Below are 17,660 nucleotides of genomic sequence, written 5' to 3' on the forward strand. Positions count from 1 at the left end.
GAGAAACTTTATTTAAAGGGGAAAATACATACAGACAAGAAGTAATAAACTGTTGGCACAGATACAGAGTCCTAGGAAATTAGCCATAGGTTGGAATAGAGTGAGGGGAGGGGGAGAGTATATTTACCTATCCAGGAGAGTAGAGCAGTCCATGGAGGAAGAGAGCTTCAAACGTCCTGCGTTTTCAGCCAGAGAGGAAGGCTCAGAGAGGAAGACTCTGAGGGTACTATGCTTGAGTCCCAGTGAGCATGTACAATTTGAGTGGGGCAAAGCTCTGGTTCTTATAGGGCAAATCATGTCCTATGCCCATGGCTCGGTGCAGGTAGGGCTGTGGCCGGGCTCGGCCGACAGGCCCAGGCCCAGGCCCGGCACGGCCAGATGGGAGTGCCACTCAGTGGGCATGGCGGACCGTACTTTGGACGCCGGCGCAGGCGCCCCCGCGGCATCCTTCACCGCCAAGAGGCGGCGTGGCACAGGCTCCCCAACAACCCCACCCCCCAGGTGAGGCAGAAAGAGGCAAGGTCCAGTGGATTAGCAGGGAGGAGAGGCAGCTGGCACTCAGGGGGGAGGGAAGCCAGGATGGGGCGAGGGAAGGAAGGACAGAGGAGGGAGCCAATGGAGGGGGTCAGTCAGGGTGGGGCACAGAGGTGTGGCCTCTCCTGGCCAAGGTGATGGGTAACACCATGGGGGCGGGAACCTGGGAGGCTGAGAGGGGCTGGTAATGAGGGAGGGTATATCAGGAGGGTTCCATACCGGGGTGGGGAGGAAGAAAAGGGCTGAGCTGCTGCAAGCCAGTGCCCTCAGGGGACGGAGCCTCAGGATTGTGCAAACTCCGGAGCAAGTGCCCCCATCTGAGGCCTCAGAGGAACCCAGGGAGGGGACCCCAAACCGGGGTGAGGCAGAAGCTGGGCTGCAGCCGCTGCCGGCGCTAGGCTCCAGGGGAAGACGGACCCGCGCAATGCACCCCTGCCTGGGGTGGACCTGACAGCACCTACAGGGGGCGACAGGGATCTCGACAGGGAGGTAGGAACTAATCACTCCCAGTCCTCAGCATTTGCATTTGTATTCCATTCAAGCTTTATTCTTCTGGGCAAGACTCGGTGATTGCTTTGTCCATCTGGCTGGAATCTCCCTGATACAGATCGAGCTGTATTAATTCAGGGGCTCTGTGACTCTTATATCACAGGCTGTATTAAACATGGCGGAGAGGAAATGCCCAAGCCATGTTTCTACAGAGCTGAATTCCTCTGTGGCCCTGTGATTCTGATGTGTGGACCCAGATGTAATGTTTAGCATGTAATTAAGATCGAGTATTTTATTTCTGCTGGTTAATGTGGGGGGTTTTGTATCTATTACTGTGGTTTTAAATGCAGGTCTCTGAGAAAATCAGGTAGGGGGTTGGATGTGTGAATGGAGTCTGCCCTGATTGGATGGTAGCTGTAACCTAGGGAGTGGAGTGAACCACAGTTTTAGTCAGTGCTGAGGGAACACTTTCCAGTCTTTCAGCATCTCAGAGAAATCATTCTGTCTAAGTCAGGCAAACTGTTTGTGTGCCTAAGTCAGTCTGTGTAAATCTGAGAGTGTGACTACAAGTGACTTTCTTCACATGGAGAACACTAGATTTTTCTTGCAAGGTTACCTGGGAAGTGAAGTCCGAGTGGTCCTTCCCCTCTCTGTTAGAATCACTGCTTGAAGAACCACAAGAGGGCTTCGTTTGGGGGCGAGCAGCTGCTACTTTCTCCCAGGGCATCCTGCAGGCTGCCTGCTCCCGGGGAGCTGCTCTGGAGAAAGCAGCCACGTCGGTGAAGCTTCAGCCAATCTGCAGCAGGATCTGCAGCAGATTCTTCCGCTGTCGCTGCGGCTGAAGCTTCACTGACGCAGCTTCTAGGAATTCTCTCAGCTCCACCCACCTCACAGGGTGTTTGTTGTCCCTTTGGGACAACTTAATGTCCACTCAGAGTGGTTTACAAAGTATGTCATTATTATCCTCACAACAATCACCCTGTGAGGTGGGTGGGGCTGAGAGAGCTCTGGAAGAGCTGTGACTGATCCAAGGTCACCCAGCTGGCTTCAAGTGGAGGAGTGGAGAATCAAACCTGGTTCTCCAGATTAGAGTCCCGCACTCTTAACCACTACACCAAACTGGCCCTCTACTGTTAAATAGTGGTTCTTCCTGAAATGTTGGAGACTTACTATTATGCATAACCTCAGTACCTAACATTTTGTGGTTGGCAGGCACCACCTTCTGCAGCAGCACCTACTGCTCTGTGCCAGATTCCAAAGGGGCCTAAAGGTTGAAAAAGGTTGAAGATCCCTGTTCTAGGCTCTAAGTAGCTACTAGGAACCTCCTTCTATTGCTTTCTGCAAAAGGTTTTGGTTCTGAGATCAACATACTCCCGCCCATAAAATGTTTAACTTTGTGGTAGGCAGGAGGTGATCTTCCAAATGTAATGAATGCTCCCTTTAAGGGAAATGCTTTAGTGGTACCTGCTGCTGGCCTAACCTGGTTAGCAGATTAGCAATCAGCCCAGGGATCACTGCCTGGGAGGCAGCTGGCACCAGGCTCTGAAAAAGCTTATCCAACATCTCGCTGCTTGCCCCCTTCTCCCAGTTAGAGGTTCCTCAGTAAGGAGCCAAAGGGACTGTGAATATGGCATTGTCTGCCCCGCACCTCCCCATGACCCTACCACACATTGTGATACATCCTCCCCACTAACAACTGTGGAAGTGTCCTGTGTAGACATGCCTGACAATGGGTACAGCCCCAAGGCCAGCCCACTGGCCATTGATGCATTGCCCAGGCCGGTACCTCCAGCCTGTATGGGAAGCACCACAGAATTTTAGCCATAATAGTTACTTGTACCAATTCTCCCATTGTTTCTGTCACAATTGGGCAGTCCTCCCCACCCGGAAAACTGTCTGCCCATCCAAAGCAAGCAGTACAGCTCTGGCAGAAGAGGAAGAAGAAAGGGTATTAGAAACCCACGTAGTAATCTTTTTTGGTGGGGGTGCCACACTTGCTGACTGTTCCGTAGAAACACAAGGCAGCAGGGCAGCCTGCTTAAGCACCAACATTTATGCCACCAGTTCCACCACTTTAGACTCATTCTTCAGAATAAAGATTTATGGAAGGCATCTTGGATGATTACCTTTTTGGTGAGTTCTGCTTTCTGCAGTGGTTTCTTGGGCCCCATTCTTTTAAAAAGAAACCACTTGATTAGTTTGGTGTAGTAGTTAAGAGCAGCAGAACTCTAATCTTTGATGCCTCACTCCTCCGCTTGAAGCCAGTTGGGTGACCTTGGGTCAGTCACAGATTCTTGGAGCTCTCTCAGCCCCACCCACCTCACAGGGTGGTTGTTGTGGGGATAATAATAACATACTTTGTAAATCGTTCTGAGTCGATGTTAAATTGTCCTGAAGGGCGGTATATAAACCGAATATTTATTATGTTATTATTAGTTGCCTGAGGAGCTACAGTTGAACTTCAGTCTCCTTCTGTAACTACTAACTGTAAGTGCCCACCCCTTTTTTTGCAACTCTTAATTAACTGTGAAAACTGCTAAGTATCTAAGAACGATTAACTATGCAAAACTCTTTATCAACTATGCCCAAATTCTCTAATTAAATACACATCCTATAATCAATTATACAAGACATTATAGAACAAACCAATAATCAGCTGTGTCCAGCGCCTCTTAATTAGGTATCTATCTATTTATTTATTTTAAACAGCTATACAGAAACTCCCAGATCAATTGTACATAAAATTCCTTAATCAACTTACACAAAACAAACCACTTAGCAGAAAAAACCCTTAATTTACTATACAGAAAACAGCTTAATCAACTACGAGGAGCTGGGGGGGACCTTGATCAACTATAGAAAACCTTCCTGATTCTCTTTAACACTGAGAAATACCTGAAAAGGATTTTGAAAGATTTTTTTTTTAGTTTAATGGAATATGAGAGCAGCTTGGGATCAAAAGGTTAGTATGATATAGAGACAACATGCATATAAAAGCCTAAAAGTGATGTAAGATGAGAGAAAAATGTGGGGGGAAATGATATAAGGTGTTCAAGGAGAGAGCCAGTTTGGTGTAGTGGTTAAGTGCAGGATTCTAATCTGGAGAACTAGGTTTGATTCCACACTCCTCCACTTGAAGCCAGCTGGGTGACCTTGGGTCAGTCACAGCTCTTCCAGAGCTCTCTCAGCCCCACTCACCTCACAGGGTGATTGTTGTGAGGATAATAATGAAATACTTTGTAAACCACTCTGAGTGGACATTAAGTTGTCCTGAAGGGCGGTATATAAATTGAATGTTGTTGTTGTTATAAATATAATGATTTAAATGGGTTTTCACTTACCAGCAACTATGTTTAGAAATTGTTATTGACTTCCTGGCAAGTTTGGGCAAACTGTTATACTTCTATGTGTTCCTCTGCTTCTATATCAGTAATATGAACAGCAATAATGTCTCCTTGGAAAGTACATTAAGATGAACAGATAATTTATTATTTAAATAGAAAGACTGGTATTTGAATTATTTAAAGAACAGGAATAAAAAGAAAACGTGTTTTAATTCTACATAGGATACATTTATTGAGCTTAAAAAAGATTCTATGACAATATCAGTTGCTTGGCTTTAAGAAATGGTTTCATAAGTTCTGTCCATATTTTTAGAGACAGAGGTGTTAGATTTATTCCTTAGTTCCTTTTTGCCCACGTGCCGTGTCACCTACATGGATGAACGGATATCTGAATATAGAAGATGAACGCAGACCATCATTTTTAGTAGTCATTGTATAGTAGGAGTCATGGGAATTGAAGTTATACAAGTGAAGTCCAACATGATGAGCTTCAGAACACCATGCTTTTAGCATGACACATTTGTTGCAGATTTCTCATATGAAGCTACCTAATACTACTGAACAATTGGTCCATTGAGGTCAGCACTTGTTAGTGTCCAGTCCAGTCCAATGGGCAGTGGCTCTCTGAGATCTGAGGTAAAGGTCTTTTCTCTGCATCCTGAGATCCTTTTTTAACTGGAAATGCAGGGAATTAAACCTGCATACAAATTTTTAACACTGAACTCTGTCCTCTCCTGCCTCACAGGGTGATTGTTGTAGGAATAATAACATACTTTGTAAACCTCTCTGAGTGGGCGTTAAGTTGTCCTGAAGGGTGGTATATTATTATTATTATTATTATTATTATTATTATTATTATTATTATTATTATTATTATTATTAAAAGAGAACCAATTTTTATATCTAAAAAAGAAAATTTGGGAAAAAGAAATTCCACCCTGTATGACAACCTGAGAATGTCCTTGGGATGGGGAACAGAGGTTGGCTTTCCACCAACAGGCAGTGGCTCTCTGAGATTGGAGGTAAAGGTCTTTCCCCCTCAAGACCAAACAGTTGACTAGCACTGCTCTAAGCATCTGACAGTTGCTGCTTGCACAGAGAGCCTCTGTTTTGTTCCACATGTGCAGCATTCAGTGTAACAGCTGACATCAGTATCAGAATAGTACATTACTCCTACCCCCTTCTCTTGAGCCAGGTTCTTTTGTATGGAAGTACATTGTATGGCTGCCACAAAACAGAGCTGGCTCGTAAAACATCTCTTTATGTACTTTATTACTTAAACTCTTTTTATTTGCCTGCAGGAGCCCTTTAACAAAATCACATTGAATTGACTTTCTCACACCAAATCAAATCTCCCTGGTCCCAGTTCAGTTGTCTTTGTCAATATGTATTTTATAAATGGACTGAATTAACAGATGCTGTTGGAAGAGAACTGCTGGGGTAGCATTTATGTTTTTACTACTCTCTCTGGACAGATGAGTTGTGTAGGAGTGTAATACAGGTACCTTGGGATGAAAGTCATGCTCTTCACTTCTTTCTTGTATAGATAGATGTATTCTTAAGTATTTTTATCACATTCATGCATGCATAAGATTATAACTTTTTAAAATGTTTTGCTTCTTAAGTCAGCATTTGAGCACTGTGAAGTCTCATTCAGTATAATTTAAAAGGTGATTCTTTTCTGTCTATAGATCCCTAAAAACAATCAATATTTTAAAACATAAAATCAAGCATCACAGAATATATTCTTTGCTATTATTTTGCTTAAGCACACAAGCAACAAAGTATACATGAATTTATCTGGAAGATGAATTTTTGTAGTTATTGTGGAAGTGAGAAGATTGTCATAATCTTTATTATGCTATTTTGTTTGTATATTAATAAATAATTGTCTGAAATAAGTCTGAAATAATGAAATTTCACAATCATAGAAGTCTCTGCTTGTTTTCATCCAGCATACAAAAACTTTCTAAATTTTAAAAGTGAAGTAATAGCCTATGTGCATACTCTTTCCTGGGAAGATCCATTCCCCTAGTGAATAAATCCCATATGTGACACAGCCCCTTAGCAGGGAGCCTGTATTTGTACAAGGAAACTTATACATGCATTAAAAATTGGTTGCATCATCGCAATCTTGTTGATAAAATTATCTAAAATTATGCTGACTGGCACACTGGTGTCTATATAATACATTCACTGTTTTATTCAAAGTTGGTGGTTTCCAGATTAACACTACATTGGGGGAAGGAAGAAATTCTACACGTGTGTCCTTTTCTAGCATGCATACTGTGTTTGGGGAAGTTTTCATTGAAGGTTGATTCCACTCTGGCATGGTTTTACCAACTATATTTGCTCCATGCACTGTAATTGGCCACAGAAAGGACTTTCCCATTGTGCATGAATGAAAGAAGCTATTTTGTTTGTATAGCTGCATAGCTGTACAGAAAGTGGTCTGCAGTGGTATGTTTTCAACAGACATAGCCAATCTAAATGACAATATCCATTTCTGAGATAACAGTAAAGCTCCTGACTCTGCCCTCACCCCAAAAATGAAAGTCCTGACTTACGAAGCACTGCCCAGTGGGTGTTCTTAAGCCTCCTCAAACCCTGACAGCAATGGCCAGGAGAAAATAGTGATGGCATTGTTTATTTTCATGAATATGTTCTGGCATCATAATCGAGGCTACAGAGGAAGGGGTGGATGAAAACAATCAGGTTCAGATCTGAAATGTTCTCCTGAACATGATACAGGACTTGGCTGGAGTCTGAATTTCAGGAGATGCTGGAATGGTACACCAAGGCTTCCCTTTTTTGTAGTGAACCTTTGAGTTTCACAAATCTCTCAGTGCACGATCAGCTGCTCATTGAAGAGCCACTGAGTTCCATCTGATGTTGTTGACCGCTGTGAAACACAACAACTTCTGAAGTTCTGGAGGAGTGGGATGAGGAACACTACAGGACTTTGTTCTGATTGTTTTGGGTTGGCTTCAAGAGTACTGCTTAGTTGGTGTGAGACACTGAATTGTAGCTGGACTCAGACTGTCTGATGGCACAGGTGTAAGACCACAGGACTAGTTCTTCCATTGATATGCAGTTTATTCACACATAATGCTGTGTGTATTTTCCCCCATATACTTGTTTGTAAACACTTACTTAGAAAAGGTCATGCATTCAGCAGCCTTCAGGTTCAGGACAATGGATAGACCTTCTTTTAATAGTTTTGCAGTTTTGTTTTAAACAGCATAGAACTGAACGGCTTAAGAATTTCTAGAGTTTTTCTATAGCTTGTTACTCTATGCCTACTTAAACATCTCCTTTCCCATCTCTCCTTAAGACATCAAAATGCAACATTAAGTTACAATGACCAAGCAGGTTTTGGTTGAAGGAAAGTATTGAAAAAACAATTAGCAATAAACACCAATTGTTTATTTTGTTATGAAACTTTAAGCTTTTTTATTTTCATTTTCTTCTTCCATCCTAATCATGTTCCCATTTTGCTAGGTTAATGTCTAGCAAAATGGTGGGAAGTATATACAATAATTGCTAAGAGCGTGGTTGTCCATTTCCTATTTTTTCCCCTTTATTGCCTCAGATGACTCTGGACGTTATTTATATATTCTAACTTGTTTGCATATTTATATTTAGTGGTTCTGTATTTAGCTAAAATCAGCAATTTTTGTGAGGGCAATTTTCCATCTTTAAGCAATGGATCAAGATGATTTTTTGAAAGGTAAATCAATTCATCAATAATATATGGACCTATTTCTCTTCCTCCCTCTGCCCCACTGTGGGCATGTTTTAAACTGTACATTCTGTGTCAAGGTTCAAGAGTCAAGTGTTACATGTGAGAAATTAAGCAGAGGTCAAAGGCCATACAGTATGGTTTCAGAGGAATGTCTATTTCTGCATTTGCAGCTCATTCATGCTGAAGTGATGCACTATGGGAATTACTACCAAACTCTGCTCAGCAACATCTGCTCTCCCTAAGTGAGTTAGTGCACGTCAGACATCTTTATGTCAGAATATTGCAGTGATGGATGCAGTCTTCAGAAAATGCTGCATAAAAATCTGGTGTGCCGTTCTGGCCATTAAGTGAAATTACTATTTAAATTAATGGCGCTGTCACAGTTTATCTGTGCAAAGAATGAACGCTGATTAGGGTATTAAGTAATTAGCAATTTATCACGCTGGAACAAGGTTGATAATAATTAAAGAAGTAATGGTTTACCAAAGAAACTAGAAAGGGAGTCACTTCTTGTTATGTGAGTGAAATCTTGGCTGAAAAATTTAATTCAGTTGAACAAAGATGGGGTTCTCAGCAGAGGCAGAGAATGTGGCTTTCTTTTTCTCTTCTACTATAAAAGCAGTTCATTATCAAAATTTTACTTTGCCTGTCAAAAGTGACTCCAGGCTATCAACTTGGGTGAAGGTTTGAATTTGAGTTTTAAAAATAAAGTGATGTAACTACACTCTTTGTAGGATGATAGGAAAGGATGGGTTAAACCTTACCACATTTTGGTCCTATCCTATGAATAATGGCTCTAGCCAATAGGAGGATGGGCTGAAATTACTGCTGCAGCTTGGCATGCTTATACTCTATAGTGGGTTTGTATTATTAGTGAACAGAGAATATTACAGTTTGGGATTATGCCACTAGATTGACCGTGATAACTGCTGGATTACACAAAGATATTAGGTGGCACGGAACTGTCCTAGAAAAGCATAGTGACAACGTGGGAGGCCTGGCCCTAAGTACTTTGCGTACATAGTATCCTGAGGACATTTCAGCCATCATGTATTTTATTTATTTATTTTAAACATTTTAGCCACCTTTCCACCCAGCTCTGGGTCCCCAATGTGGCAAACAATTTAAAAAATTAAAATAAGCTTTTAAAATATATAGTATAAAAATAGTAAATTAAACAGACCACATATGCAGTTAAGTCACACATGCAGTTAAAACACATGCACAAGAAAGAGGGTCAGTGAGGCAACAAAAGGCAAAGTAAGTCTTTGCCCACTGGTGGAAGACAATGATACAGGGCGACTGGTGGATCTCCCTGGGGAGGGAATTCCATAATTTTGTTGCAACAAGCAAGATGCCCTTTCTCAGGGTGCCACCCATAGCCTCAGAGAACAGAGCACCTATGACAATGCAAAGCTGAATACAATGAATTTTGTATAGAAAAGCAACTGACAAACAACATCATAGAATGGATTTGGCCCCCCTTGTAAATATTTCTTCTGTCTGTGATTGTATGTCTGTAGTTTTAAATTGATACAGTTGGACACAGACTTCCCCTTTGTAAGTGGTCATACTTGCCCTCACGATATTAAGACTTATGAACATGGTAATATCATAAGCCCCTCCGCATATGTATTTAAAACACAGACAAGCTGCCTGACTAGACAGGAGATGGAAAAGTACTGGAATGTGAGAAGTAAAGTAAGACTAACTTAGCCCCACACCCTGGAGTTTGTGCATAACCATAAAACAATAGAGGTCTTCAGAAGTACTTGAATGAATTCATTCACACACCCTGCCAATTCTACCCTTTACCCACTCTCCTATTATAGGCTCACCCATCCTTTTACACCTATTGTTCCTCTCAGGAAGACCTAATCAAACCTTCCTAGTTCATTGTCCCACCTTGGAGACAGTTTGCCAGCCTTATTGTCTCACCCTGGAGACAGTTTCCCAGTCCTTTGTCCCACTCTGGGAAGAATCATTAAGGCATTGTTTTAGGGCAGAGACTCAGTCCTGCCTCAGGGCATGCCACACAGTATATCTGACTGTCCTGCCATGTGTGTGTGTGTTCTGGACCTTCCACACACCCTCAGATGGTATGTCTGAGCCCTTCTCCCTCTTGCTACGAAGTACTGGTCGCTGAAGCTGCTCTCCCTCAGACACCTCTAATCTTCTGGACCTGATAACTATAAAACCAACTCTGCAGCTCTCTCCAACTTTCCTCTCTGTTAGCTCTGTGTGTGTGCTGTGTGTTTTGTGTGCAATTGATCTGTAGTATTTTAAATAAAAACCCCTTTTTGATTAAACATCTGCCTGCTTATTGAAAGGGTCCTCTAGAGGAAGGGATCCTCGTATAAATTTGCGCAAAAGATGCCAGTTACCCCACTCTTGCAAGCTTCTCCTTGTTGCTAATTCCCTCTACTCACAAGGAGACCTGCTCTTTGGGTAACACCTTCCACAAATGGAAAACAGCTACTGCTCATTCAAGAGAATTTCTTCTGATTGTCCCTTCCCACTACAGATTACCTTGCTGCACCCCACGCTGTTGACCTAATCCTCGGGAACATTATATCAGGGGCACGAAAAGCTGCTTCAGGAAGGGAGGGGTGGCAATGAACTGATACATAGACTCACCCCTTTTGGCCATGTTGTAATATTGCAATACAATATTTGTTGTAATACTTTACTACTCTATGGACCTGATTTCATTTGAATATAAGTTGTCATATAAATTTAGATGTAGTGCTTGATTAACCATTAGGCAAAATATACCATATATTATAGCCTAAGTAAATTTAGGTCCTTGTAGTGCATAGCCATAAAGAGAGCCTCTCTCTCTCTCTCTCTGGCTATAACGCACAGAGAGAACTTCTCTCTATGGCTATAACACAATATAGCAACATTTTATTGTGTTATAGGAAGAGATTGCCTGCACACCTGCTTCTTTGCATTTAAGTGCAGGCAGAAGAGGGAGATGGCTCAAAGGACAGAGAGGTGTGGTTTGTCATGGGGCTTCTATGGCTTTCAGTCTTCAACAGCTAAGTTGCCTCCTGGAAATGTTATTAGAGAAAAAACATGAATGAATTAACGTAGCTGATTCAAAGAAAGCCAATAGTACATTAAATAGAAATGGTTTGGGTTATAGCTTTCATTTTCTGTTTGCTACCCTTGTAATCCTTGTGCTGTCACATCTGCCCATGACATTAATGCTAGCGTCACAGCTGTGTTAACACTACAACCTATTTTGTGATATAGCTTCCCTATATATTTTGTTACGCATCATTCTGGAAATGTGCATGCTGGAGCAACAAATATTAGGCTCTGCCTGTTAGGGTGTTTGCAGATGGTACTTTCCCCTGGGAAGTTGTGAATTGACTCCACAGCTGCCCCAGGGAAGCCAGATGGAATTGTGCCAAGAAGCCTGTGCTGCAGCAGGAAGCCAGACGGTTGCTTGGCACAATCCCTGTTCATACCTTTTGGCTGCTGTCTACTTATGAGAGAGAACAGTTTTGTTGATGCACGGTATTTCTGATACCATTCTGTGTTGTTGTTGTTTTCCTAACAAGGCTTTCTTAATTTCAGCGGTTCCTTCTTTTTACTTTCTCCCTACCACCTGCCGGTATGCAGCCTCACTTCCACTTCTCACTACTAATCTCACCTCTGTTACTATCATGGCATGTTACTATACTAGACATGTTTTGTTAGCACTCTGAGTAGCCATTTGTATGATGCTTCTGCCCTACACAGCACCTATCACAGATTGGAACTTGGCTTCAATGCAAGGACCTAACTCTGCTCAGGATGGTGCTCTTAATAATATTAAAGAACAAAACCTATTTTTCTTCTTTTTGTATCCATGTAGCTATGCCATTTCCCAGGCTTTTAGGGCTAGTTCACATGGCTCTGTATCCTTGAACATGTACGCTGAGATGCCTGCACAATATGGCACGTCAGTTGTGTTTAATGGTTACTTCTTACTGCAGTGGACATAGAATTAGGGGCCTGATCCTTTCTTGAATTAGCCCCGTTGAACAAAGGCCCTTTGGTTTAGTAATCTTAAATTCAGAATTAAGTACCACTTTAGATACCTTTTCCCAGTACTAGTCGCTGCTTTGTCCTGACATTTTTATGCTATATTTTATAGCGTTCTCAGTATTGTCCCCCTCTTCCTCTCCTTTTTGCATTCATATATAATGTTTTATTGTTGCAGGGATGTTCTGTTGTGGGCATGAATATGTGAATATGTCAAGTACCATATGCTGCTCAGCTTCCAGTGGTGAGTCTAAAGCCCACATTAAAAAGAACGACCCAGTGCCATTAAAATGCTGTGAGACTGAACTTATTCCAAAGAGCGAGGAATGTTGTAATGGACTTGGATATAATCCTTTGAAATATGTTTGCTCTGACAGGATTTCAGCAGGAATGATGATGAAGGTAATTGATAGAAAACCTCTTGGTGGTTCTGATTTGACAATGGAAAGAGAAATACATTGTTCATAACTATTTTTGTAAAATAGGAATATAAAAACTCCTGTGTGCATTATTCATTTTCACATTACATCCATATTAATACCGAATGAGTTTGCCATGATTGATGTTATTGCAGTGAATTCTAAAGGAATTAATAATGATTAGCCGCTTCTTGTGAAGTGTTGCTCAGCACTTCAGATTAGTATAAAGGCTAAAAGTTAGAATGCCAGATAGGCTGGTAGAACTACCTTCAGCTGTGTGGCCAGTTCTTAGTCCCTGCTTGCATTTTGTCTGAGATTCTTGGATGATGTTGTGTTGCAGACCACAGTTCTGTTTGCTCATTCTTTACAGACCACTTTTTTTAAAAAAAATTGTAGGGTCATTTGTTTGAAAGGCTTCTGAATTAAAATCAGTTTTATCCTTTCTCTGACACTTCTACCTAGCATATTTTTGACATAGCTTGGGGGAGTCCTGAATATACACCATGAACTACTGTTAATTACACTGTATGGCTAACCATTGATATAAAAATATTGGTATAAAAACTTGTATACAATTATGATACTTCTCACTCACTATCAGACCATCCTGAACTAGCTGTTCTGGGAAACTCCAGTTGAATGGGCATATCAATGCCACGTACACTGCATGTACATTCCATGTCTTATCTCCAGGCAAAATGTGAAGGAAGAGGCAATGGAAGCAGATTCAGGGATGAAAAATAAGATAATGGTGGAAGCAGATCGTGTGTATATAAGAAAGGATGGGGCAATCACACAGACCCAGGGACCTTAATAGTAATGAGATAAAGTTGGTGGGTATTGAGGCTGTATGAGTGCTAATGAATGGGGTATGCACTAGCATGTAGAGGCATCTGAGGGGGAATGCACTGGTATATGGAGAAAGCTAGGTGTACTCAGGCCTTTTTTTTTAGCAGGAACGCAGTGAAATGGAGTTCTAGAACCTCTTGAAAATGGTCACGTGGCTGGTGGCCCTGCCCCCTGATCTCCAGACAGAGCGGAGTTTAGATTGCCCTCTACCCTGCTGGAGATCAGGGGGCACGGCCACCAGCCATGTGACTATTTTCTCCGAGGGCAACCCACTGAGTTCCACCACCTCTTTTCCCAGAAAAAAAGCCCTAAGAGCCAAACTAAAAGTGACGTCTTACACAGATTGGACACTAGTCGGCTTCCCTCAAGTTTTGATGGGAAATGTAGGCATCCTGGTCTTGCAGCTGTAATGGAGAGCCAAGCTGTAAAACCAGGATGCCTACATTTCCCATCAAAACTTGAGGGAAGCCGACTAGTGTCCAACCTGTGTAAGACGTCACTTGTAGTTTGGCTCTGAGTGTACTTGTTAGATTTTACTATTTTTAAAGCGGTACAGGTTCTGAAACATTTGGGCCCCATTGTCACAGGTGAAAGAAGAATGCAAAGCTAGCATCCTGTGCCCAGTATCCATGGAAGCAACAGCATACTGTGGGCGATGTGACTTTGACCCACATGCCCATATATGTGCTTGGATAAAGAGCTCCTGGAATGATACAGACAAGAAAGGAAATGAAGGCATATGCCCAACGGTGGAGGAGAAAGTCTATACTGGGGGTCCAACTCAATATTCATTCACAGGTAAAAGAATATGCGATATGGAGAAACATATCATAAATGGTTAATTGCTATCTAGAAATCTTAGTGAAGCACAGAATTTTAAGGATTGTTCATTGATTACATCAGGGAAAACTGAACGTGCAGTTAAGGGATTGAGACTGTGCTCTCTCCTGTGTGGAGAGAGGCTCTGTTCAAAAGTAATGCCAAGTCCAACATGGGATGGGGAGTGGGGCCAGTGTATTAATGATCCCACTCTCCTCTCATATAACTTTTGAACAGACCTCTGTTCATTGATACTTCAATAACTAAGTATTCAAAGTTGTCAGCTAAAGTCCAACATGTGATGCTCTTGATGTAGAAATAACCCTTATTGTGTCTGCACCTCAATCATTATTTCAGAAGGCTCATTTTCACTTGTTGAAAGATGAAGTTCAGTATACAATAGAAATTTTCTTTAACATTGTCATCATTTTTTTTCTCCCTAGATCTAAATCTACAGCCTTATGTCAAATATGAATACCGGGTAGCTGCATGGAACAAACAGGGCAAAGGTTTCAGTGAAACTGGCAGTGCTACTACTAAACAAGATGTGCCGGAAGGTATAAGTCCACCCCAGTGGGCCAAAGTGGACAGTCGAGAAGACATGATATTTCTAAACTGGGAAGAGCCTCTTCATCCAAATGGTATTTTAATAAAATCATATTGTATAATGTAATGTTCAGCTGGCATTGGTGATGGATGAACTCCCTTTGCTTTGCTTTATAATTTGGTTTCCTGCAGAATTCTTGCAGAATCTCAGAAAACCAAACCTTGGGAAACTTGGGTTTTTTCCTGCCAATCCTTCCCTCTTTCCCAGCAAATTTACCCTTGCAAAAGGGAAGGGGAGGAGGAATACTTGTGGCAAGGAGGGTTCAAGTGAGACATTATAGGCCTCTCTTCCTTAAAGGCCTCGGATGTTCCTGAACATGACCAGGAGCATATTTTTCTGTCAGAGTGCAGAAAATACTATAAAAAAAATACAATCACAGATCGCTTTTTTCAGTGTTTTTTCACTGTGTGCTTGGGTAATATAAAGTAGAATAAAATCTGAGAGAAGCAGGGCTCATTTCGAGGGGGAAAGCACAGGAACAGAGTTCCGGCAGTTCCCCAAAGAGGTCACATTTCAGGTGTCCCCGCCCACCTGACTCGTGGGCATTTTGGGCCCATTTCATCCTGGATTGGGTCCGAAACAGCCTGGATCGGGCCTCTGACGGGTGGTGGATCACTCTCCTGCTCATCAGTGGCCTGATCCTGACCATTTCGGGCCCCTTTTCAGCCCCTTTTTGCCATTTTGGGCCCAATTTTGGCCCTGAATGGCCAGGATTGGGTCCAAAACAGCCAGAATAGGTGATGTCAGGGGGTGTGGCATATGCAAATCAGTTATACTAATGACACACTTCCAGGGATGGCAAGAGGTGTAGCATATGCTAATGAGTTATGCTAATGAGTTCCTCCAGCTCTTTTTCTACGAAATGACCCCTGGAGAGAAGCAACACACTTCACATGTGTATAGCTCTGTAAAATATTCAAGAATCCAGGAATAAATTCAGATGAAGAGAATGGAGGGACCATCCCTACTTTCTCAGTGGATTTGTATTTGTTTTGGCTTCCGTTCCTCCTATTTTCAGTATTTCTATTTCTCATAATGGGTTTCTTCTAAGGGCGTGTCTCTTACAGGAAATTAGTTTGATATGTGAATTCCTGGTATTTTTGATCTCAAAGGATTTTTGGTCTTTTTTATGACAAGGTATCATAATTCACTACATTATTCTCCGGAATGGGATTGAGCGTTTCAGAGGAAAGGAACTGAGCTTCACAGACACTGGTGGTATTCAACCATATCAGGAGTATTCCTATCAGTTACGTGTATGCTCTGTTGCTGGCTGTGCAGACAGTAGCAAGGTGGGTAAATTCTTCACTATATGGGCATGTAAAGGAAAAATCTTTTTGAAAAAAGATCTTTTGTGAAACAGGTTTGAAGCTTACTAATTTTAAATTCTGAATGCAAATTGGATTTTGTTGTTAGGATGTGTGTGGCGTGTATGTGCATATTTTTAAGTGAAGGAATTCAAGCACACTTTTCACATATTTGTTTAAGGTAGATCATGTTGGATATTTATGTCAGCATTATGCTGAAGGCACTTGAGCCATAAAAAAGGGCAGTATTGTATTAAAATATTTGGAAGAAATGGGGGAAGGTTTGTGAGGCATGAACTCTCCAATCCCAAATCTTTAGTTCACTTCTGAGATTTTTCACATATTTCACAGCTTGGTTATTACCTCTCTGCTGCACCTCTGTGCCTTTTTGTCTTGTCCCTTTCTGTGTGCTCCTAGCCAATCAATGGTCTCATAGAAAGCCAGATAATATCCTGCTGTTTGTAGTCAATCAGAATGAGCTTTGTACTTTCATCACTGGAGGCAAACCTTGCCTTACATGGGGAGGTGAAAGATGGTACTCCTTGTGCTCCCTAGACCAACCCAGGACCCACCTTTAATGTGTAGGCAGCTGCATGGAAGACACTGCGACATGGCATCACAGCCACATGACAGAGTCAAATTCCAGGAAGACAAAGAGTCAAAAGATTTTGGTTGATGATGCCTAATGAAGTGGATAAGTTACTTAGAGGTGTGCAGCATACCACATTTAGATTTGCCCTTTATGGCTGTTGGTGTCAAGCTTTGCTAGATTGGTCATTTGGGTCTAGGAAGTAGTAATCACCTTTCTGTGAGGTAATGTGGTTCTGACACCCTTGAAAGAATCATTCATAAAACCCTTCCATCTCTAGACTTCAACATAAACAACTACCACTGAGTGGCCAATATTCCTTTTTGGCTATGTGCTCAGGCAGGCAGTGACTACACAGCTTATGGCAGTCTTAGAAAAAGTGGATTATCCAGACCCATTTCCATCTGGATTCAGGTCAGTGTTTGGGATAGAAACAGCCTTGTTTCCCCAAACGGATGATCTTTGTGTGAAGAATAACAGGAAAAATGCATCTCTGTTGATACTTCTGTTCTTCTTAGTGGTTTTCAAGACCATTAACCATGATATCCTATGGGAGAGGCTGGCTGTGTTGAGAGTGTCTATATTAATGTCTATATTAAACTCCTGGGAGGGATCATCAGGGGAGGTGCCATCAACATGTGGATGGCACCTAGCTCTGTTTCTTCTTTCTTACTTATTTCATTGATACCCCGCTTTTCTCCCCAATCCAATAGGGACCCAAAGCAGCTTATATCATTCTCCTCTTTTCTACATTATCCTCACAATAAACCTGTGAGGTAACTTAGGCTGAGAATGTGATCGACCAAGGCTGTCCAGTGCCCTTTTAAGGCAGAGTAGGATTTGCATTTATGTCTCCCAGGTCCTAGTTCAAGATTCAAACCAATACACTACATTGGTTCGTTATACCACAGTGGTTCTTCTTA

General features: G+C 41.9%; 1 protein-coding gene across 1 annotated transcript in view; it reads left to right on the forward strand.

The window, feature by feature from the left end:
- Positions 1-17,660, forward strand: part of USH2A (usherin) — an 843,391-nt gene that overhangs the window by 637,038 nt on the left and 188,693 nt on the right. Inside the window, exons 50-53 of the mRNA XM_054970549.1 lie at positions 12,326-12,549; positions 14,003-14,213; positions 14,678-14,875; positions 15,979-16,133. Coding sequence (XP_054826524.1) covers positions 12,326-12,549; positions 14,003-14,213; positions 14,678-14,875; positions 15,979-16,133 — 788 coding nt within the window. The remainder of the gene's footprint in view (positions 1-12,325; positions 12,550-14,002; positions 14,214-14,677; positions 14,876-15,978; positions 16,134-17,660) is intronic.

This window comes from Eublepharis macularius, chromosome 1 (genome assembly GCF_028583425.1).
Source record: "Eublepharis macularius isolate TG4126 chromosome 1, MPM_Emac_v1.0, whole genome shotgun sequence".
In the NCBI taxonomy this organism is placed as follows: Eukaryota; Metazoa; Chordata; class Lepidosauria; order Squamata; family Eublepharidae; genus Eublepharis; species Eublepharis macularius.